This window comes from Ovis aries, chromosome 4, assembly GCF_016772045.2.
Source record: "Ovis aries strain OAR_USU_Benz2616 breed Rambouillet chromosome 4, ARS-UI_Ramb_v3.0, whole genome shotgun sequence".
Lineage (NCBI taxonomy): Eukaryota > Metazoa > Chordata > Mammalia > Artiodactyla > Bovidae > Ovis > Ovis aries.
Genome location: NC_056057.1, coordinates 107,048,965 through 107,071,533, shown reverse-complemented (window position 1 = coordinate 107,071,533; position 22,569 = coordinate 107,048,965). Strand labels below are relative to the sequence as shown.

The window sequence follows — 22,569 nt, the reverse complement described above, 5'->3', positions numbered from 1 at the left end:
AAGCAGAGGCCTCTCAGGCCAGTGACCCACGTTTCTGGGTGGAGATAAGCTGGGTGCCCAGCACAGGATGACGTATTGGCACAAAGGAATACCGACTTAAGAGGGACATGGAAGGAAGTGCAGACTCCAAGGTAATGAAAATTGCTGTTTTTATTTGAGACACCCTCCCATGGGAATACTTCCTTGTGAAGTGTGGCTGCCATTCAATGAGTAGCAATTCATATCATAGAGCCCCAAATTGTATCTTGTTACGCACAACACAACACGTGTATGTAATTTGCTCTGTACAGAGACAGTTCCATGAGCGAAGGTACCACGGACGTTGAGAGCAGACTTGAGCTGAAATCCTAGCTATAACAGTTATGAACTATGAGATCTGGGCAACTCACAACCCATTAGATGCACAAACAGTTAATATAATATTTATTTTGATGACCTTTGTGAGCGTTAAGACGTACCAAGAAGGGAACGTCTGGGAAAGTCTATTGCTCTACCAGAGACTGGGCTTGGCAGGCTGGCAGCTGACACTCTGGGCACCACTTCCTGAGCTGGGGCAGGAGTGTTTTGTCCCAGAGGCACCTGATCATGCAGGGCTGTGTCTTGGCTGCTGCCATGGAGATACATGGCTGAGGCTGTCAGCTCCAAGGAAGTCAAGTTCAGTTCAGAGTGAAAGTCACTAAACTGTTTTCCTGAGAATCGATCCGGGAGCTGTGCTTCTCCGCTCCCTTGCTGACTGTAATACTGAACGAGTGACTGGGGGCCCTGGCCCAGGGCCTGCTGATACCAGTACACAGAGCGGTGTCCAGATTTAGGAGAACATCTCAGCGTCACTTGCTCCTTTCTTGATTTGATCAGGTATTTGGGGGTCTGGGTGACTTCAGACTCCACCAGGCCTGTTGGGGAGCAGACAGCAGGAAGCTGAGGGCAGAGCACAGGGAAGCCTCCTGCTGCAGCCCTCATCACCAGGCTTGTATCTCGGAAAGGAAAAGACATCTCAGAAGCTCCCGCACTGTGTCCAGGACTCACCTGCTCCCAGGAGGCAGAGAGTCACACAGCAGAGGAGCCTGGAGCCCATGGCAGCATCAGGAACCCAGGACTGCTGCTGGCTGGGGGCGGGGCTCCTGGGGTGAGGAGGTAAGTGCTGACCCTCCTGCTTCCCTGATTGGAGCATTTGCCTATGACGTCACTGCTCTGTGTCTCTACAGGCTGCCCTTGTCCCCTGGACCCCTTGGCAGGACCCAGGGCTGGCGCCTCTATGCCATTCCTTGTCCTGACAGCCCTCAGCAAGGATGGGTGTGAGGTGAGCTTTGTCCCCTGGTCCCATGTGTCCACACACTCTTGTTCTGCTCTGTCTGACCCTGCCTGACACTCATCTCCCAGCCCTCACCAGATACACCAACTTCTCACCCTCCCCTTCCCATGCTGCTCCACAGACAGCCCCCTGGGCACATCCTGAAACTCCAGGCACGGCCCCACTTCACTGAGCAGAGAGGAGTCTGTGCTGGCTCCATGTGTCCCAGGATCATTCAGGGAACTCAAACCTGCTCCCAGGTGCAGGCATGCAGCCAAGGGTGACTCTCAACCCCTCCCAGGGCAGTCTGCTTCCCATGGAAACACAGTGCCTCCTCGTGGCCAAAGGTCCATGGTCTCATGGATTTGCAGCCTCTGTTTGAAGCAAGGTTTCAAATATCCCACACCCTGAACACACACACACACACACACACACACACACACACACACACACTCACATCTGTTCTACTGCCTTCCTATAATGGCTGATTAGGGTTGATTTTCAAATCTACTCTTAGCTTCTGGAGGTAGAAGACTGTATGACCTGACCGTTTTCCTAAAAGGAAATAATTTCTCCACCACTACAAGATGGTAGTTAGTTAAAGATGGAAATATATGTCATAAAATAAATGCTCAGAGGATCTCAAGTGAATCTGCCTGCAAACATGTCTTTATAACTACTTCTGATTAATCAGAGGCATATATTTTCAGATTTCCTCTTTAAGCATTGTCAAATTCTAGATAATATATTTTATAATGAACTTTTATAAATGGGAAATCAATTATTTCTTCACTTATAAAAGCATGATATAATGGGATGATGCAGGATATATTTTGACTGTGAGAAGATTTTGAAGAGGGAGCCAGGTGGTGCCAACCTGGCCTAGGTTAGGTGAGATGCTAAGGATGCTGAAGGGCAGGAGGGTGGAAAACACAAAAAGACAACCTGTCCTGCTTCAGATGGGCTCATGTAAGTTTTTGGATGATTTATAATTAACTAAAATTTGTTTCTCTTCAATGACTCCATACATGTTGCTCAACCACAACCATGGTCCATGCTCGACCACATGGAGTGGCCACTTTAAAAGCCTCCCTGTGACTTGGGAAGGGACCTGAGCCAGATGAGGGAGGAGCTTGTGGCTGTGGTAGAGAGGGCCAGGGAGCTGATGCAGGGAGGTGGGGAGAGGAATATCCTCCCTGCCTGGGAAAGGTGGACAAGAGCAGAGACCAGGTGAGAGCCAGGTTGGGAGAGAAATTTCCAGAAAGATAAAATGAGCTGCCCAAGGTGAGACAAGAGTGTCTAGATCTATCTAATTTACCAACAACCTTCCCTCCTAGGTCTGAGGCTCAGGTGATGACTAGGAGTCTGAGCTGGAGAAGCATCTTCCTAGTTCACAGGGAGGATGCAGAGGAAAGACAGAGATCAATGGAGGACACATGGCCTCGAGGCCCGGGAGTGAGGCTCAGGCCAACCGAGTCCACACACCCAGGGTCACACTGCAGACACATGGTCTGCAAAGCCCTGAGGCTCCCAGTGCTAGGAGCCTGCATGGGGCCCTCATCTGTCTTTTTCCACAGAGAGGAGGTGGCCGTGCAGCGCCATGGAGTAACTCCTGGTGCAGAAATACACAGATGTCTGGGATTAGCTGGCGGACTCCAGCATGAGAGGGAAGCTCTCTTTGCTTGATCTGGAGACTCTGTACCTGTCGGGCATATCTCCCTTCTCCGTGGTGGGAGGCCCAGCTGCGTAATGTATCAGCCTCAGCCCATGTCCCGGGTCTCATCAGTTCCAGTACATGTGGTCATGACCCAGATCCTGAGTACATGTCACTGTCGCCCTCTGTCCTGTCCTCACGACCTGGAATCTGGGGTCCTGAGTGACACCAGCATGGACCGCTCCTGCGGAGAAGGAGGACCGATGCTGCAGTCACAGCGCAGAGGCTTAGTGCTGGCACCCTGCAGGGGACCCTGCCCCCCAGGACTCACCTCCCTGCAGGAGACAGAAGACCACACAGCCCAGGAGGCAGGGCCTCATGGCGGGGGCGGGGCGGGCGGAGGGCCCTCTGGGCTGAGTGTGGATGAGAGGGGAGAGGGGCTCTCCAGGGAGTCCTTCTGAGATGTCACTGCCCCTGCCAGGCCCCAGAGAAAACCTGTCACTCAGGGGCCACGCCTCTTCCCCCAGAGGCTCAAATCAGAAATGAACCTCAGTGAACAGTTCACAACATGGACAACCATCCAGATCACCGGACACAAGCCTCATAGGGTGCTGTAACCTTTCTGTGAATGTTAACAATTTTTTTCCATAAATGTTAAAGTGATTAAATGATTTGTATGTTCTAGTCCAGAGATAAGTCTTCATTAACATGTATATTACTTGTGTTTATCTACATATTTCTGCAGTTTTGAATCCTGGGGAATCCTTATCACCTCGGCCTGCCCTTTATGATATGTGTCCCAAGAGCACCTCAAGGCTCCCTTTCCGCAACATTGACCGCAGTCCTGAGACTGTCCCTCCACCCACCAAGTTTCTCCAGGTTTCTGCTCCCAACCTCATTGCAGGTTCATCAACGTTTGAGGTATTTGTTTGGTCTATTTCTAATCAATTCACTGAGAGACGGTCCACTGGTCAAACGCAGGTACAGCTCCTTCACGTTCACACAGCCCGTGATTCCCGTGTTGGGGGGAGGGAGCAAGCAGAGCCCCCTCAGGCTGGTGACCCACCTTTCTAGGTGGAGATAAGCTGGGTGCCCAGCACAGGATGACGTTTTGGCACAAAGGAATACAGATGTAGGAGGGACATGGAGGGAGGTGCAGACGCCAGGGTAAACGAAAAATGCTCTGGTTTTTTTTGAGACATTTTCACATGGGAATACCTTCTGTGAAGCCTGGCTGTCATTCACTGAGTAACAGTTTGTATCATAGAGCCCCAAACTGTATCTTCTTACACACAACACAACAGGTATATGTAATTTTCTTGTACAGAGATGGTTCCATGAGCAAAGGGACCACGGGTGTTGAGGACAAACTTATGCCGGCATACTAGCTGTAACACTTATGAAGTATGAGATCTGGGCAACTCACGACCCTTCAGATGTACAGTTAAAATCATACTTACTTTGATGACTTTAGTGAGCATTGAAACATACCAAGAAGTAAATGTCTGGGGAAGTCTATTGCTCTACCTGAGACTGGGCTTGGCAGGCTGGCAGCTGACACACGGGCACCACTTCCTGAGCTGGGGCAGGAGTGTTTTTGTCCCAGAGGCACCTGATCACGCAAGGCTGTGTCTTGGCTGCTGGCACAGAGATACACGGCTGAGTCCGTCAGCTCCAAGGAAGTCAAGTTCAGCTCAGAGCCAGAGTCACTGAACTGTTCTCCTGAGAATTGATCTGATATGTTTCCTTTTTGATAAATTTCCCCATCATAATACTGAACAAGGAACTGGGGGCTCTGGCCCAGGGCCTGTTTGTACCAATACACAGAGGAACATCTCAGTGTCACTTGTTGTTTTCTTGATTTGATCAGGTACTTGGGAGTCCGGGTGACTCCAGAATCCACCAGGCCTGTTGGGGAGGAGACAGAAGGAAGCTGAGGGCAGAGCACAGGGGAAGCCTCCTGCTGCAGCCCTCATCGCCAGGCTTCTATCTTAGGGAGGCAAAGACATCTCAGATGCTCCCGCACTGTGTCCAGGACTCACCTGCTCCCAGGAGGCAGAGAGTCACAGAGCAGAGGAGCCTGGAGCCCATGGCAGCATCAGGAACCCAGGACTGCTGCTGGCTGGGGGCGGGATTTCTGGAGTGAGTGGTGTAAAGTGCTAACCCCCTGTTCCCTGATTGGAGCATTTGCCTATGACATCACTGCTCTGTGTCTCTGCAGGCTGCCCTTGTCCACTGGACCACTTGGCATGACCCAAGGCTGACTCATCTATGCCCTTCCCTGTCCTGACAGCCCTCAGCGAGGATGGGTATGCGGTTAGCACTGTGCCCATGTTCCCATATGCCCATCACATGGCTTTTTCTTCTCTTCCTGTCCCTGCCTGAGGATCATCACCCCGCCCTCACCAGACACACTCATCCCTCACCCTCCACTCCCCATGCTGCTCCAGGAGAAGATCCCCTGGGCACATCCCGAGGCTCCAGGCATGTCCCCACTCCCCTGGGCAGTGAGGAGTCTGTGCTGGGTCCATGTGTCTGGACCACTCAGGGAACTCAAACCTGCTCCCTGATGCAGGCATGTAGCCAAGGTTCCCTAAGCTGCCCTCCCCAGGGTGACTCTCACCCCCTCCCAGCACACCCTGCATATCATGGACCCACAGTGCCTCCTAGTGGCCAATGATCCACAGTCTCACTGATCAGTGCCTTCCATCAAAACAAGAATACAAATTCCCCACACTCCACACTTTCCACCCCTACACACACACACACACACACACACACACACACACACACACACACACACACACACACCTCTTATCTGCTGCCTTCCCAGCCTGGATGAATTAGGACTGATCTTCAAGTCTAGCCTTAGCCTGTGGAGGTAACACACTGTATGATTAGACATTTCTACTAAGAAGGAAACAATTGCTGCACCACTCCAATGACAGCAGTTGGCTAAAACGGAGTAATACAGGCAATAGAAATTAAGGGCTCTCATGATCTCAACTGAAGCCAGCCTGGACACCTGTATTCCAGCCCTCCTCCTGATTAATCAGATCTATATATTTCCAGATTTCATATTTAAATTAAGCATTAGCAAATTCTAGCAGGTGTATTTTATAAAGAGGCTTTATGTGTACTAACCTGTTTATTTCCTATAAACTTGTAAAATCTTGATATAATAAGATACCATGGAGGAAATATTTTGGCTTTGAGAAGATTTCTCTGAGGGAAATGGTAGAAACCTGGTCCAGGTTAACTGAGATGCTAGGAAAGAGGGGCAGGGAAGGAGAACACATACACCCAGACTGTCTCTCCTCCTGGGAATGGACTCCCAAGGGATTTTGGCTGGTTTGCAATTAACTGAGGTTGTTTTCTCTTTGATAACCCCAAGAGCTTGCTCAAACACGACCGCTTACATGTGGTTACAAAGTTCCCTGTGTCATAGGAATGCACATGGCCCAGAAGAGGGGAGAAAAGTGTGTCTGGAGCAGAGAGGGCAGGGGAGTGAGGCCAAGGCAGTAAAGGAGGAAAGACCCGCCCTTCTGGAGGGCAAGAGCAGGAGCACTTGAGAGCTAGGCTGTGGGAGAAACTTCCAGACAGACAGCAATGAGGTGCTGGGAGAGACAAGAGCGTCTAGATATATCTGATTTACTAATATTCTTTCCTTCTGTAGAACTTAGGCTGATGAGGAAGAGTCAGAACTAGTCAGACCTGGATGCATTCCTAACTGCATCCAGGGAGGATGCAGAGGAAAGGCAGAGACGGATTGTGGACACGTGTCTCCGAGTCCCTGGGGTCGGATCCAGGCCTGTCCAGGTCACACATCAGGGTCACAGTGCTGGCACGTGGTCCCCAGGGCATTAGGTTCCCAGTGCTAGGTTCCTGCATGTGGGCCCCTTGTCTTTTTCAACAGAGAGCAGGTGGCTGTGCAGCGCTGTGGAGTAACTGCTGGCACAGAAGTACACAGATATCTGGGAGCGGCTGGCAGACTCCAGCGTGAGAGGAAAGTTCTCTTTGCTTGATCTGGAGACTCTGTACCCGTCGGGCACATCTCCTTTCTCTGTGGTGGGAGGCCCAGCTGAGTAACAGATCAGCCTCAGCCCGTGTCCCGTGTCTTGCCTGTACTAGTACATGCAGTCATGACCCAGATCCTGAGTGCACTCTAGTGTCGCGCTCTGTCCTGTCCTCACAACCTGGAATCTGGGGTCCTAAGTGACACCAGCATGGACTGGCCCTGTGGAGGAGGATTGATGCTTCAGTCACAGCGGACATGCTTGGTGCTTGGACCCTCAAGGGGACCCCGCCCCCAGGACTCACCTGCCTGCAGGAGATGGAAGACCACACAGCCCAGGAGGAAGGGGTTCATGGCGGGGGCGTGGCAGGTGGATGGCCCTCTGGGCTGAGTATGGATGAGAGGGGAGAGGGGCTCTCAGGGAGTCCTTCTGAGATGTCACTCTCCCTGCCAGGCCCCAGAGCCAACCTGTACTCAGGCGACCACGTCCCTTCCCCCAGAGGCTCAAATCAGAAATGAAGCTGAGTGAACAGTTCACATATGACCGACCTAGGCAGCATATTAAAAAGCAGAGACACTACTTTGCCAACAATGGTCCATCTTGTTAAAGCTATGGGTTTTCCAGTAGTTATGCATGACTTGAGAGTTGGAGTATAAAGAAAGCTGAGCACTGTAGAATTGATGCTTTTGAACTGTGGTGCTGGAGAAGACTCTTGATAGTCCCTTGAACTGCAAGGAGATCCAAGCAGTCCATCCTAAAGAAATCAGTCCTGAATATTTATTGGAAGGACTGATGCTGAAGCTGAAACTCCAATATTTTGGCCACCTGATGCAAAGAACTGACCCATTGAAAAGACCCAGATGCTGGGCAAGATTGTAGACAATAGGAGAAGGCGACAACAGAGAAAGAGATGGTGGATGGCATACCCAACTCGATGGTCATTTGTTTGAATAAATCCGGGAGTTGGTGATGGACAGGAAAGCCTGACGTGCTGTGTTCCATGGGGTTGCAAAGCATGGGACGTGAGTGTGCTCCTGAACAAAACTGAACAGCTCACAACAGGGAGACCATCCAGCTCAATGAACACAAGCCTTACATTTGTAGTAAACTTTCCAAAAAACTGTTCACAACCTTATGTACACTTTATTCCAGAAATAGCTGTTCATTATTACATATATTCAGTTTATTGATCTGTAGTTTATTATTTCTGTAGTTTTGAATCTCAGGGAAAACCCTCAGGGCTTCCTGCTGCCCTTTATGACTCACGTTGTCCAAATAATCCCTCATGTTTCTATTTTGTTTCATTGACAACAGTCCAGTTCACGTCCTTCCACCCACAATGATTCTGGATCTGGTTCCCTAACCTTAAGGCAAGCTCATCGGCACTTGAGGAATCCTTAGGCTCTCTTTCTTATTAATTCACTGACTGATAGCTGCTGCTGCTGCTGCTAAGTCGCTTCAGTCGTGTCCGACTCTGTGCGACCCCAGAGATGGCAGCTCACCAGCTTCCCCCATCCCTGGGACTCTCCAGGCAGGAACACTGGAGAGGGTTGCCATTTCCTTCTCCAATGCACAAAAGTAAAACGTGAAAGTGAAGTCACTCAGTCATGTCCACTCTTCTCCACCCCATGGACTGCAGCCCACCAGGCTCGGCGCCTGTCACATGCAGGCTCAGCTCCTTCATGTCCACCTCCGCACGTGCTTCTCGTGTCTGAGGGGTGGAGGAGCAGCGAACCGAATCACCTCAGGCCTGTGACCCAGCTTTCTTTGAGGAGAAAAGCTGGTTGCCCAGCACCATGGATGACATGTTGGCACAAAGGAGTACAGAGGTGGGAGGGATGTACAGACGTGGGGTCAGGAGAGATGGCGGACCCCAGGGGTAAAGGAAAAGTGCTCCGATTTTACCTGAGACATCCATTGCATGGGGGTACTTCCTTGTGAAAGTGGCTGCCATTCAGTAACCGATATCCTAGAGGCCCAGACTATATCATACGTACAAACCTCACATTTAGAAGGACCCTGTACTAGCTGCCATGCTCTGCTGCTGTGGTTTTCAAATTCTCAATAATTTTTGAATCTGAATATCATGCACCTGGTCGTGAGTCGGGGACCCTGGTGACCTCCTGATGTGCTGGTTTCCACGGAATCCAACCGCACGTCTGAGGCCTGGGTGACTAACCATTCCTGGGCCCTCAGAGACAAAAACACTGAAGCTAAGGTCAGAAGGAATGAATGAGCTCGATGTTGTAGCCACAAAAACAAGCCTTCAATTGGAGCCTGGCAAGTCCATGCGATCCATACCTGTGCTCAGAATGTCTCTGGTCCAAGAGACAGTGGGACCCACAGCTCAGGAGACTAGTGCCCAGGCCAGGCCCCTAAGAAAGGGGGACTTTTCAGTTCAGCTCCTGTGAGTTGGTCACTGGGGTCAAATCAAAGGCTAGCCTTCTCCCTGACATGAAATGATCTCTCACCAAAATTGCTGCTGCTGGTGGCCTGCTCAGTCCCAGTACCCAGTGTGTGAGCAGGAGGCCTTGATGTGTGCATATCACGTGGGACCTCAAAGTAATTTCCTAGGAGATGAGGACTTCCTGTCAAAATAGCATCATAAAATCATTTCAGACAAAATGTGCATGAGAAAAGAAATTCATGAACATGAGTAATTTTTTTTTTAAAGCCTGTAGCAGCAGGGAAGACCTCTGGATGGTCATTTTCCAAACCATTCATCTCCAGATAGGAAAGTCCCTGACATGGACATGGTGCTCACATGCTTTCAAGAACTTCTTCAACCATAATACTTTCCAAGAGCAATTGCTTAAATATTTAGCTCTGGGCTAAACAGGACTTAAAAAAATAATAACAGCAACAGAAATCATATTGTTGGTTGTCAGGGAAGGAGACAGGCCTGGGATGGGGCCTCAGAGAAGTTTTGGTGATGAAATGTTCTCATTCTTTATAGGTGAATGTTCCAGGGGTACACGCATATGGATTGATCAAAACCATCCCTCTGTTCACTGTACAGTGTGTAATGCTATTGTATATACAGCGGACCCCTTGGACCACCCTATTCTGAACTTCATGGGTCCACTTTTGTGTGGAAATTTTGATAGATACTAACTACAGACCTGTTGCGCATCTGGTAGAGAACCTGCCTGCAATGGGAGAGACCTGAGTGGGATCCCTGGTTGGGAAGATCTGCTGCAGAAGGGAAAGGCTACCCACTCCAGTATTCTGGCCTGGAGAGTTTCATGGACTGTCTAGCGTGGCAAAGAGTCAGACACGACTGAGTGAGTTTCACTTTCACTTTTCACAGTACCACACAATTGTGGCTGGTTGAATCTTCGGATGGGACATCGTAAACAGGATTGACTTAAGTTTAAAAAAACTTTTACAGCAGGGTTAAGGCTGGTTCAGGGGCCCCAAACTTCACATTATTCAAATGTTAACTATAATTCATATGCTGATAAAGTTGATGTAAAAATGCCCGAGGGTAAGTTACGTGCTCTTTATCTCATGTATCGAACAAGCAAGCATAATTACTTTCTTTCCTGTGACATCTGAAGACCTCAAATATAGGCGCTGAAGTCACAATGTGTCCATATCTACTGTCTGACCTAGGAAGCACTAGAGGAGGCTGGCAGAGATTTGCAAATGGAGTCAAGAAATCCAGAGTCCTGTTACTCGCCAGGGACTCCATGCTTACTAATTTGTGCAACCCTGGAAGATGGTGTCCTGACTAATACAATATGTCAACTTGACTCTGCCATGGGTATTTAGCTTTATTTTTCTGGGTGCTCCAAAGAGGGATATTTTTTGGCTCAGACGGTGAAGCATCTGCCCGCAATATGGGAGACCCAGGTTCCATCCCTGGATTGGGAAGATCCGCTGGACAAGGAAATGGCAACCCACTCCAGTACTCTTGCCTAGAAAATTCCATGGATGGAGGAGCCTGGTGGGCTACAGTCCACTGGGTCACAAAGAGTCAGACACGACTGAGCGACTGCACTTTCAAAATGTGAATCAGTTCAGTTCAGTCGCTCAGTCGTGTCCGACTCTTTGCGACCCCGTGCATCGCAGCATGTCAGGCCTCCCTGTCCATCACCAACTCCCAGAGTTCACTCAGACCCGCGACGATCGAGTCAGTCATGCCATCCAGCCATCTCATCCTCTGTCGTGCCCTTCTTCTCCTGCCCCCAATCCCTCCCAGCATCAAAGTCTTTTCCAGTGAGACAACTGTTTGCATGAGGTGGCCAAAGTACTGGAGCTTCAGCTTTAGCATCATTCCTTCCAAAGAAATCCCGGGGTTGATCTCCTTCAGAATGGACTGGTTGGATCTCCTTGCAGTCCAAGGGACTCTCAAGAGTCTTCTCCAACACCACAGTTCAAAAGCATCAATTCTTCGGCACTCATCTTTCTTCACAGTCCAACTGTCACATCCATACATGACCACTGGAAAAACCATAGCTTTGAATAGACGGACCTTAGTCGGCAAAGTAATGTCTCTGCTTTTGAATATGCTATCTAGGTTGGTCATAACTTTTCTTCCAAGGAGTAAGTATCTTTTAATTTCATGGCTACAGTCACCATCTCCAGCGATTTTGGAGCCCCCAAAATAAAGTCTGACACTTTCCACTGTTTCCCCATCTATTTCCCATGAAGTGATGGGACCAGATGCCATGATCTTCGTTTTCTGAATATTGAGCTTTAAGCCAACTTTTTCACTCTCCTCTTTCAATTTCATCAAGAGGCTTTTTAGTTTCTCTTCACTTTCTGCCATAAGGGTGATGTCATCTTCATATCTGAGGTTATTGATATTTCTCCGGGCAATCTTGATTCCAGCTTGTGTTTCTTGCAGTCCAGCGTTTCTCATGATGTACTCTGCATATAAGTTAAATAAGCAGGATGACAATATACAGCCTTGACGTACTCCTTTTCCTATTTGGAACCAGTCTGTTGTTCCATGTCCAGTTCTAACTGTTGCTTCCTGACCTGCATATAGATTTCTCAAGAGGCAGGTCAGGTGATCTGTATTCCCATCTCTTTCAGGATTTTCCAGTTTATTGTGATCCACACAGTCAAAGGCTTTGGCATAGTCAACAAAGCAGAAATAGATGTTTTTCTGGAAATCTCTTGCTTTTTACATGATCCAGTGGATGTTGGCAATTTGATCTCTGGTTCCTCTGCCTTTTCTAAAACCAGCTTGAACATCAGGGAGTTCACGGTTCACGTATTGCTGAAGCCTGGCTTGGAGAATTTTGAGCATTACTTTACTAGCATGTGAGATGAGTGCAATTGTGTGGTAGTTTGAGCATTCTTTGGCATTGCCTTTCTTTGGGATTGGAATGAAAACTGACCTTTTCCAGTCCTGTGGCCACTGCTGAGTTTTCCAAATTTGCTGGCATATTGAGTGCAGCACTTTCACAGCATCAGCTTTCAGGATTTGAAACAGCTCAACTGGAATTCCATCACCTCCACTAGCTTTGTTCGTAGTGATGCTTTCTAAGGCCCACTTGACTTCACATTCCAGGATGTCTGGCTCTAGATGAGCGATCACACCATTGTGATTATCTGCGTTGTGAAGGACTTTTTTGTACAGTGCTTCTGTGTATTCTTTCCATCTCTTCTTAATATCTTCTGCTTCTGTTTGGTCCATACCATTTCTGTCCTTTATCGAGCCCATCTTTGCATGAAATGTTCCCTTGGTAGCTCTAATTTTCTTGAAGAGATCTCTAGTCTTTCCCATTCTGTTCTTTTCCTCTATTTCTTTGCATTGATTGCTGAAGAAGGCTTTCTGATCTCTTCTTGCTATTCTTTGGAACTCTGCATTCAGATGCTTATATCTTTCCTTTTCTCTTTGGCTTTTCCCTTCTCTTCTTTTCGCAGCTATTTGTAAGGCTTCCCCAGACAACCGTTTTGCTTTTTTGCATTTCTTTTCCATGGGGATGGTCTTGATCCCTGTCTCCTATACAATGTCACGAACCTCATTCCATAGTTCATCATGCACTCTATCTATCAGATCTAGGCCCTTAAATCTATTTCTCACTTCTGCTGTAAGGGATTTGATTTAGGTCATACCTGAATGGTCTAGCAGTTTTCCCTGCTTTCTTCAATTTGAGTCTGAATTTGGTAATAAGGAGTTCATGATCTGAGCCACAGTCAGCTCCTGGTCTTGTTTTTGTTGAGTGTATAGAGCTTCTCCATCTTTGGCTGCAAAGAATATAATCAATCTGATTTCGGTGTTGACCATCTGGTGATGTCCATGTGTAGAGTCTTCTCTTGTGTTGTTGGAAGAGGGTGTTTGCTATGACCAGTGCATTTTCTTGGCAAAACTCTCTTAGTCTTTGCCCTGCTTCATTCTGCATTCCAAGGCCAGATTTGCCTGTTACTCCAGGTGTTTCTTGACTTCCTACTTTTGCATTCCAGTCCCCTATAATGAAAAGGACATCTTTTTTGGGTGTTAGTTCTAAAAGGTCTTGTAGGTCTTCATAGAACCATTCAACTTCAGCTTCTTCAGCATTACTGGTTGGGGCATAGACTCGGATTATGTGATATTGAATGGTTTGCCTTGGAGATGAACAGAGATCATTCTGTCGTTTTTGAGATTGCATCCAAGTACTGCATTTCGGACTCTTTTGTTGACCATGATGGCTACTCCATTTCTTCTGAGGGATTCCTGCCCACAGTAGTAGATATAATGGTCATCTGAGTTAAATTCACCCATTCCAGTCCATTTTAGTTCGCTGATTCCTAGAATGTTGACATTCACTCTTGCCATCTCCTGTTTGACCACTTCCAATTTGCCTTGATTCATGGACCTGACATTCCAGGTTTGTATGCAATATTGCTCTTTACAGCCACAGACCTTGCTTCTATCACCAGTCACATCCACAGCTGGGTATTGTTTTTGCTTTGGCTCCATCCCTTCATTCTTTCTGGAGTTATTTCTCCACTGACCTCCAGTAGCATACTGGGCACCTACTGACCTGGGGAGTACCTCTTTCAGTATCCTTCATTTTGCCTTTTCATACTGTTCATGGGGTTCTCAAGGCAAGAATATTGAAGCGGTTTGCCATTCCCTTCTCCAGTGGGCCACATTCTGTCAGACCTCTCCACCATGACCCACCCGTCTTAGGTTGCCCCACAGGCATGGCTTAGTTTCATTGATTTAGACAAGGCTGTGGTCCTAGTGTGATTAGATTGAATAGTTTTCTGTGAGAATGGTTTCAGTGTGTCAGCCCTCTGATGCCCTCTTGCAACACCTACCATCTTACTTGGGTTTCTCTTACCTTGGGCGTGGGGTATCTCTTCCCAGCTGCTCCAGCAAAGCACAGCTGCTACTCCGTACTTAGATGAGGGGTATCTGCTCACCGCCGCCCTTCCTGACTTTCAACATGGGATGGCTCCTCCAGGCCCTCCTGTGTCCACACAGCCATCATTCCTTGGATGTGGGGTTGCTCCACCCAGCAGCAGCCGCTGGCCTTGGGCGTGGGGTGGCTCCTTCCAGCTGCCGCCACTGGGCAAGGATGCGGGATAGCTCCTCTCACCGTTCCTAGGCCGTCTCAGCCTGGCAGTCCAGGCCGCTGCCCCTGACCTCGGACGTGGGGTAGCTCTCTGTCATGCTTAGTGTGCCAGCCGCAGCTGCCTGCCCTTAGTGCCCTGGCCGCTTAGATTAACATTTTAATTCGTAAAGCAGATGACCCTCCATAACGTCAGTGGCCTTCATGAAACCAGATGAAAGAGGAATAGACAAGAATACTGATCCTCTCCCAAGTAAGAGAGAATTGTCAGCCGATGGCCTTCCCACTGGACCATTAGTTCTTCTGCTTTTGAACTTAAACATCAGCTCCCCCTCCATCTCTAGTAGCACCAGACCCGCTTGCAGCTTTTGGACTTACCAGCCTTAACAACTATGTGAGCCAATTGCTTTAAAACATGTATGTGAGTATGTGTGTAGGTGTGTGTGTGTTTATGTGTATTAGTTATTCTATGTGGGGGACAGTTTTATGGGGACAAAGACCACAGGTAATGAGAACAGGCTTAAATCAACTTCCTTTCTCTGAAAGTAATGAAATAAAAGAGGTGGACAATCAGTTCTGCTCAGATGTATAAACATGGAAAATAATACTACCTAGCATGATCTTTGGAAGCATTAAAACACAGCAGAGGAAGAACGTCTGGGAGAGTCTACCGGATCTACGTAGGCCTGACAGGCAGGCAGTCACCCTCACAGCCACTTCCTGAGCTGGGGCAGGAGTGTTTTTGTCCCAGAGGCACCTGATCATGCAGGGCTGTGTCTTGGCTGCTGGCACAGAGATACACGGCTGAGTCCGTCAGCTCCAAGAAAGTCAAGTTCAGCTCAGAGCTAGAGTCACTGAACTGTGTTCCTGAGAATCGATCCGGAAGCTGTGCTTCTCCCCTCACTTGCTGTCTGTAATACTGAACGAGGAACTGGGGGCCCTGGCCCAGGGCCTGTTGGTACCAGTACACAGAGAGGTGTCCAGAGACAGGGGAGCATCCCAGGGTCCCTCGCTGTCCTCTTGCTTTAATCAGGTATCTTGGGGTTTGGGTGACTCCAGAATCCACAAGGCCTGTGGGGGAAGAAGACTGGGGCTGAGAAAGAACGTGGGAGAGAACCCGATGATGCCTTGGATTCAGGCAGAGTCAGGCTAGGAACACGGGTTCCCCCCTGTGCCAAGGCCCCACCTGCTGCCAGCAGACACAGAGCCACACAGCAGACGGGGCCGCAGCCCATGGCAGGAGGGGCAGAGCGGGCAGGCGTCTCCTTGCTCAGAGCTCTGCTCTCTGAGAGTGGGGTTCTGGGCCTCCTTCCTCTGACTGGAAGTGAGGCAGTGATGTCACTGCTCTGATGTCATTGCCTCTGCTGGTTCCCAGGAATCTGACCTCTCATGCCAGGTCGCTGATCCAGGAACCCTGCTCTGTCCTGCAGAGTCTCTTAGATGACCTGTGAGCTGGACTGCTGGTCTAGGCGAGGCTGGCTTTATGCCCAACGCCCTTCCCCAGGGCTCCTTTGTTTTCTCTTCAGGGAGGTGTTGCTCTTCTCTGTTGCTCTTTCCTGCCCCGTCCCAGCTCCATATGCTTCACTTTTGCTGCAACCTCAGGGCTCCATCAGCACTGCATAGTTCAAGTTCATGGCTCCCAGTGGGGACAGCAAGCCTACAAATTAGTGTCTGTGCTGTTAAGGCTTCAAGAAATAAAAACACAGACAAAGCTTTCTCTTAAGCCTCCTGGTCCCAGGCACTAACACTGTCCCCTTGCTCTGCCCCAGATACTTCTGGAGTATGGCAGTTCCACAGCATCCCCTTGTGGTATATGCCTGGAAACCAAGGTTGTCTGCCCAGATTTAAGAGTCATGGATGTGTTCATATTAGAAAATATTTCACTGCTTGTCGATTGCACTGTGTTTTCACTTGCTTTGTTTTTCTAAAGAACACACACACGATTGGAAACACACACACCAGCCAGCCATAGCTGATTTATGATTTTTATTTCAAGAGAAAAGAAATGAGTTCATGCAGGAAATATTTAATACTTTGACTTTTATAAGATTGTGATGAAGAAGATGCTACAAACTTGGGTTAGCTTTTGCTGGTGTTGTTGTTCAGCTGCTAACTCGAGTCCAACTCATTGAAACCCCATGCATTGCAGCGTACCAGGCTCCCCTATTCTTCACTATGTCCCACAGTTTGCTCAAATTCATGTCTGTTGAGTCGGTGATGCTATCGAACCACCTCTTTCTCTGCCAGGCAGTTCTCTTGCTTTCAGTCTTTCCCAGCATCAGGTTCTAGGCTATTTAGATGGTAAACACAGGCAATGGTGGAGAATGCATAGACACACAGCTTGTCTCTCCTCCTCAGGGACGACCAAGGAATTTTGGATGATTAATAATTAACTGAGGTTGCATTCTCTTTGAGGACCCCAGAGAGCACCCTCTAACACGCCCACTTAGGGATCATTACAAGGTTCCCTGGGTGATGGGCAAGGACATGACCCAGTTGAAGGAGGAGCAGCAAGGCTGAAGTAGAGAAGGGTGGGAACGAGGGCCAGGAAGGTGGGAGAGTGAGGCCCCACATCTGGGAAGTTGGACAAGAGCAGAGACCACGCAAGGGCCAGCCTGAGGGGGAACCTTCCATAGTGACAGGCATGTGGTGCCCGGGGAGAGACAAGAGGGTCTCGATGTATCTGATTTCCCAGAACCTTCCCTCCTGGGGGCCTCATATTCGGACTGATGACTAGGAGTCAGAGCCGGGTATCATCTTTAGGCTCACGTGGCAGCTGCAGTGACAAGGCAGAGAGTGAGGCCCTGCTGTCAGGTCTGCACCAGGAAGATCAAACATCACTGTCTGTGCTGCCAGGGTGTGTCTGTGGGCTCCAAGTCTGCAGGTGCTAGGAGCCTGCAAGGGGCTCCCCAAGTTCCAGGCTGCAGGGCCCTCATCTGCTTTTTTGCACAGAAAGGAGGTGGCCGTGCAGCGCTGTGGAGTAACTGCTGGCACAGAAGTACACAGATGTCTGGGAGCGGTTGGCAGACTTCAGCGTGAGAGGGAAGTCCTCTGTGCTTGGTCTGGAGACGCTGTAGCCCTCGGGCACGTCTCCTTTCTCCGTGCTGGGATAGGCAGCTGAGTAATGGATCAGCCTCAGCCCAAGTCCCGGGTCTTGTCGATACCAGTACATAGAGTTATGACCCAGATTCTGAGTACATTTCAGTGTTGTGCTCTGTCCTGTCCTCACCATCTGGAATCTGGGGTCCTGAGTGACACCAGCATGGACCGACCCTGTGGAGAAGGAGGACCGATGCTGCAGTCACAGCGCAGAGGCTTAGTGCTGGGACCCCGAAGGGAACCCTGCCCCCCAGGACTCACCTGCCTGCAGGAGACAGAAGACCACACAGCCCAGGAGGCAGAGGCTCATGGCGGGGGCGGGGCGGGCGGAGGGCCCTCTGGGCTGAGTGTGGATGAGAGGGAGAGGGGCTCTCCAGGGAGTCCTTCTGAGATGTCACTGTCCCTGCCAGGCCCCAGAGCCAACCTGTCACTCAGGGGCCACGCCCCTTCCCCCCAGAGGCTCAAATCAGACATGAGGCTAAGTGAACAGTTCACAACACAGACAACCATCCAGATCACCGGACGCAAGCCCACACATTGCTGTTAACTTTCTGTAAATGTTAAAGATTTTTTCTGTAGATGTTAAACTGATTAAATGTTTTGTATGTTCTAGTCCAGAGATAAGTCTTCATTAACATGTATATTACTTGTATTTATCTACATATTTCTGGAGTTTTTGCATCCTGGCGAAATCCTTCAGGCGTCCTGCTACCCTGTATGATATGTGTCCCAAGAGCACTTCAAGCAGAGAAGCAATGGCACCCCACGCCAGTGTTCTTGCCTGGAAAATCCCAGGGATGGGGGAGCCTGGTGGGCTGCCGTCTATGGGGACGCACAGAGTCAGACTTGACAGAAGCGACTTAGCAGCAGCAGCAGCAGCAGCACTTCAAGCCTCCGTTTCTGCAACATTGACCTCAGTCCTGAGATTGTCCCTCCTCATACCATGGTTCTCCAGGGTTAGGGAGCCTCCAAACTCATTGCAGGCTCATCAACATTTGAGGAATCTGTTTGGTAAATTTCTAATCAAGTCACTGAAAGATGGTCTGCCGGCCAAACATAGATACAGCTTCTTCACGTTCACCGGAGGCCCTGCTTCCCATGTTGGTGCCAGGAAGGAAGCAAGCGGAGCCCCCTCAAGACTGTGCCCCAGCTCTCTTGGTGCCCAGCACAGGATGACGTATTGGCACAAAGGAATTCAGATGTAGGAAGGATGTGGAGGGAGGTGCAGACGCCAGGGTAAATGAAAAATGCTCTGTTTTTATTTGAGATATTTCTCCCATGAGAATATCTCAGAAGCTCTCACACTGTGTCCAGGCCTCACCTGCTCCAAGGAGGCAGAGAGTCACACAGCAGAGGAGCTTGGAGCCCATGGCAGCATCAGGAACCCAGGACTGCTGCTGGCAGGGGGCGGGGCTCCTAGGATGAGAGGGTAAGTGCTGACCTTCCTGTCCCCTGATTGGAGCATTTGCCTATGACATCACTGCTCTGTGTCTCTGCAGGCTGCCCTTGTCCCCTGGACCCCTTGGCAGGACCCAGGGCTGGCTCCTCTGTGCCCTTCCCTCTCCTGACAGCCCCTCAGCAAGGGTGGCTGTGAGGTGAGCACTGTCCCCAGGTCCCCATATGCCCATCACATGGCTTTTTCTTCTCTTCCTGTCCCTGCCTGACACTCATCACCCAGCCCTCACCAGACACACTCATCCCTCACCCTCCACTCCCCATGCTGCTCCAGGAGAAGATCCCCTGGGCACATCCCGAGGCTCCAGGCATGTCCCCACTCCCCTGGGCAGTGAGGAGTCTGTACTGGGTCCATGTGTCTGGACCACTCAGGGAACTCAATCCTGCTCCCTGATGCAGGCATGTAGCCAAGGTTCCCCTAAGCTGCCCTCTCCAGGGTGACTCTCACCCCCTCCCAGCACACCCGGCTTACCATGCGCCCACAGTGCCTCCTAGTGGCCCATGGTCTCATGGATCTGTGCCCTCCATCAAAACAAGAATACAAATTCCCCACACTCCACACTTTCAACCCCTACTCACACACACACACACACACACACACACACACACACACACACCACACACACACACACACACACACACACACACACACACACACACCCTTCACATGCTGCCTTCCCAGCATGGCTGAATTAGGGTTGATCTTCCAGTCTAGTCTTAGCTCCTGTGGAGGTAAAACACTGTATGATTAGACATTTCTACTAAGAAGGAAATAGTTCCTGCACCACTCCAATGACAATAGTTAGCTAAAATGGAGTAATATGGGCAATAAAAAGAAGCGCTCCATGATCTCAATGAAGCCAGCCTGGACACCGCTATTCCAGACCTCATTTTGATTAAACAGATCCATATATTTCCGGATTTCATATTTAAATTAAGCACTACCAAATTCTAGCAGGTGCATTTTATGAAGAGGTTTTATGTGTATTAACCTATTTATTTCCTGTGAACTTATAAAATCTTGATATAATAAGATACCATGGAGGAAGTATTTTGACTTTGAGAAGACTTCTCTGAGGTTAATGGTAGAAACCTGGTCTGGTTAATTGAGATGCTTAGAGGTGCAGGGAAGGAGAACACACACCCAGCCTGTCTCTCTTCCTGGGAATGGACTCCCAAGGGATTTTGGCTGGTTTCCAATTAACTGAGGTTGTTTTCTCTTTGACGACCCCAAGAGCTCGGTCAAACACGACCACTTAGGCATGGTACAATGTTCCTTGTGTCATGGGAAGGGACATGGTCCAGATGAGGGGAGAGCAGTGTGTCTGGAGCAGAGAGGGCAGGGAAGCTGAGGCCAAGGAATAAAGAAGGAAAGACCCGCCCCTCTGGAGGGCAAGAGCAGGGACACTTGAGAGCCAGGCTGTGGGAGAAACTTCCAGACAGACAGCAATGTGGTGCCATGGAGAGACAAGAGGGTCTAGGTATATCTAATTTACTAATATTCTTCCCTTCTGGAGGTCTTAAGCTGATGAGGAAGAGTCAGAACTACTCAGAACTGGACGCATTCCGAACTGCATCCAGGGAGGATGCAAAGGAAGGATAGAGCCTGATGGTGGACACGTGTCCCGAGTCCCTGGGGTCAGATGCAGGCCTGTCCAGGTCACACAGCAGGGTCACAGAGCTGGCACGTGGTCCCCAGGGCTCTGAGGCTCCCAGTTCTAGGAGCCTGCATGTGGGACCCTGTCTTTTTGCACAGAGAGCAGGTGGGTGTGCAGCGCCGTGGAGTAACTGCTGGCACAGAAGTTTACGGATGTCTGGGAGGGGTTGGCGGACTCCAGCGTGAGAGGAAAGTTCTCTTTGCTTGAGCTGGAGACGCTGTACCCGTCGGGCACGTCTCCTTTCTCCATGCTGGGAGGGCCACGTGAGCAATGGATCAGCCTCAATCCATGTCCCGGGTCTTGTCGGTACCAGTACATAGAGTTATGACCCAGATCCTGAGTACATGTCAGTGTCATGCTCTGTCCTGTCCTCACGACCTGGAATCTGGGGTCCTGAGTGACACCTGCATGGACCGCCCCTGTGGAGATGGAGGACCGATGATGCGGTCACAGCGCAGAGGCTTAGTGCTGGGACCCCGAAGGGGACCCTGTCCCCCAGGACTCACCTGCCTGCAGGAGACAGAAGACCACACAGCCCAGGAGGCAGAGGCTCATGGCGGGGGCAGGGCGGGCGGAGGGCCCTCTGGTCTGAATGTGGATGAGAGGGAGAGGGCCTCTCCAGGGAGTCCTTCTGAGATGTCACTGTCCCTGCCAGGCCCCAGAGCCAACCTGTCACTCAGGGGCCACGCCCCTTCCCCTGCAGGCTCAAATCAGAAATGAACCTAAGTGAACAGTTCACAAGAGGGAGACCCAGCCAGCTCAATGGACTTGAGCCTTACAAGCTGTTGTAACCTTTCTGTAAACAGTTTGCAACTTTATGTACTTTTTCTAGAGATAATTCTTCATTCGTACGTATATTACTTTTACCTGCATTTTTCTGTAATGTTGAATCTCAGGAAAATCTTTTGGGCTTCCTGCTGCCCTTTATGACTCATGAATCCCAAATACATCTTCAAGTGTCTAGGTAAGTGTTAGTTGCTCAGTCGTGTCTGGCTCTTTGCGACCCGTGGACTGTAGCCCACCAGGCCTCTCTCTCCATGGGATTCTCCACACAAGAATACTGGAATGGGTTGCCATTTCCTCCTGCAGGGATCTTCCAGCCCCAGGGACTGAACCCAAGTCTCTTACATCTACCTCATGGGCAGGCAGAATCAGGAAGGTCCCCTGCAGAAGGAGATGGTAACCCACCCCAGAACTCTTGCCTGGAAAATCCCACGGACAGAGAAGCCTAGTAGACTACAGACCATGGGATCGCAGAGTCAGACACGACTGAGCAACTTCACTTTCTTTTTCTTTTTTTTTTAAATTTAAATTTATTTATTTTAATCAGAGGCTAATTACTTTACAATATTGTATTGGTTTTGCCATACATCAACATGAATCCGCCACGGGTGTACACACGTTCCCTATCCTGTACCCCCCTCCCATCCCCCTTCCTGTACCCTCCCTCTGAGTCATCCCAGTTCACCAGCCCCAAGCATCCTGTATCCTGCATCGAACCTGAACTGATGATTTGTTTCATATATGATATTATACGTTTCAATGCCATTCTCCCGAATCATCCCACCCTCTCCCTCTCCCACAGAGTCCAAAAGACTGTTTTATACTCTTTCTTTCTTTCATTTTAGCCCCACCTGGGAAAGTCTCCATTTCTACTTTCATTAATTAACCACAGTCCTGTTGGTGTCCTTCTTTCTACCTGCAATGGTCCTTTTGGGATCTGGTTCTGCAACGGCAGGTCAGGCTTACCCACACTTGAGGAGTCCTTTGGCTCTATTTCTTATCAGTTCACCAACAGCCGGGTCACCTGCCAGATGCGTCTGCATTCCCATCCTGATCACTGCACGCAGTGCTTGCAGTGTCTGAAGTGGGAGGGGGAGCA

General features: G+C 49.7%; 4 gene segments (V, D, J or C); all 4 read right to left on the bottom strand.

Annotated features, from left to right (window-relative positions):
• Positions 1-64: 64 nt before the first annotated feature.
• On the bottom strand, positions 65-1,414 carry LOC114114458 (T cell receptor beta variable 5-1-like). The segment is given in 2 exon segments: positions 65-893; positions 1,027-1,414. Coding segments are annotated over 2 exon segments (591 nt in total).
• Positions 1,415-15,100: 13,686 nt separating this feature from the next.
• On the bottom strand, positions 15,101-15,762 carry LOC101122089 (T cell receptor beta variable 5-5-like). The segment is given in 2 exon segments: positions 15,101-15,546; positions 15,662-15,762. Coding segments are annotated over 2 exon segments (444 nt in total).
• Positions 15,763-16,447: 685 nt separating this feature from the next.
• Positions 16,448-17,970, bottom strand: LOC114112209 (T cell receptor beta variable 6-9-like). The segment is given in 2 exon segments: positions 16,448-17,748; positions 17,836-17,970. Coding segments are annotated over 2 exon segments (390 nt in total).
• Positions 17,971-20,505: 2,535 nt separating this feature from the next.
• Positions 20,506-21,328, bottom strand: LOC132659770 (T cell receptor beta variable 6-2-like). The segment is given in 2 exon segments: positions 20,506-21,106; positions 21,194-21,328. Coding segments are annotated over 2 exon segments (408 nt in total).
• Between the last annotated feature and the right edge of the window lie 1,241 nt (positions 21,329-22,569).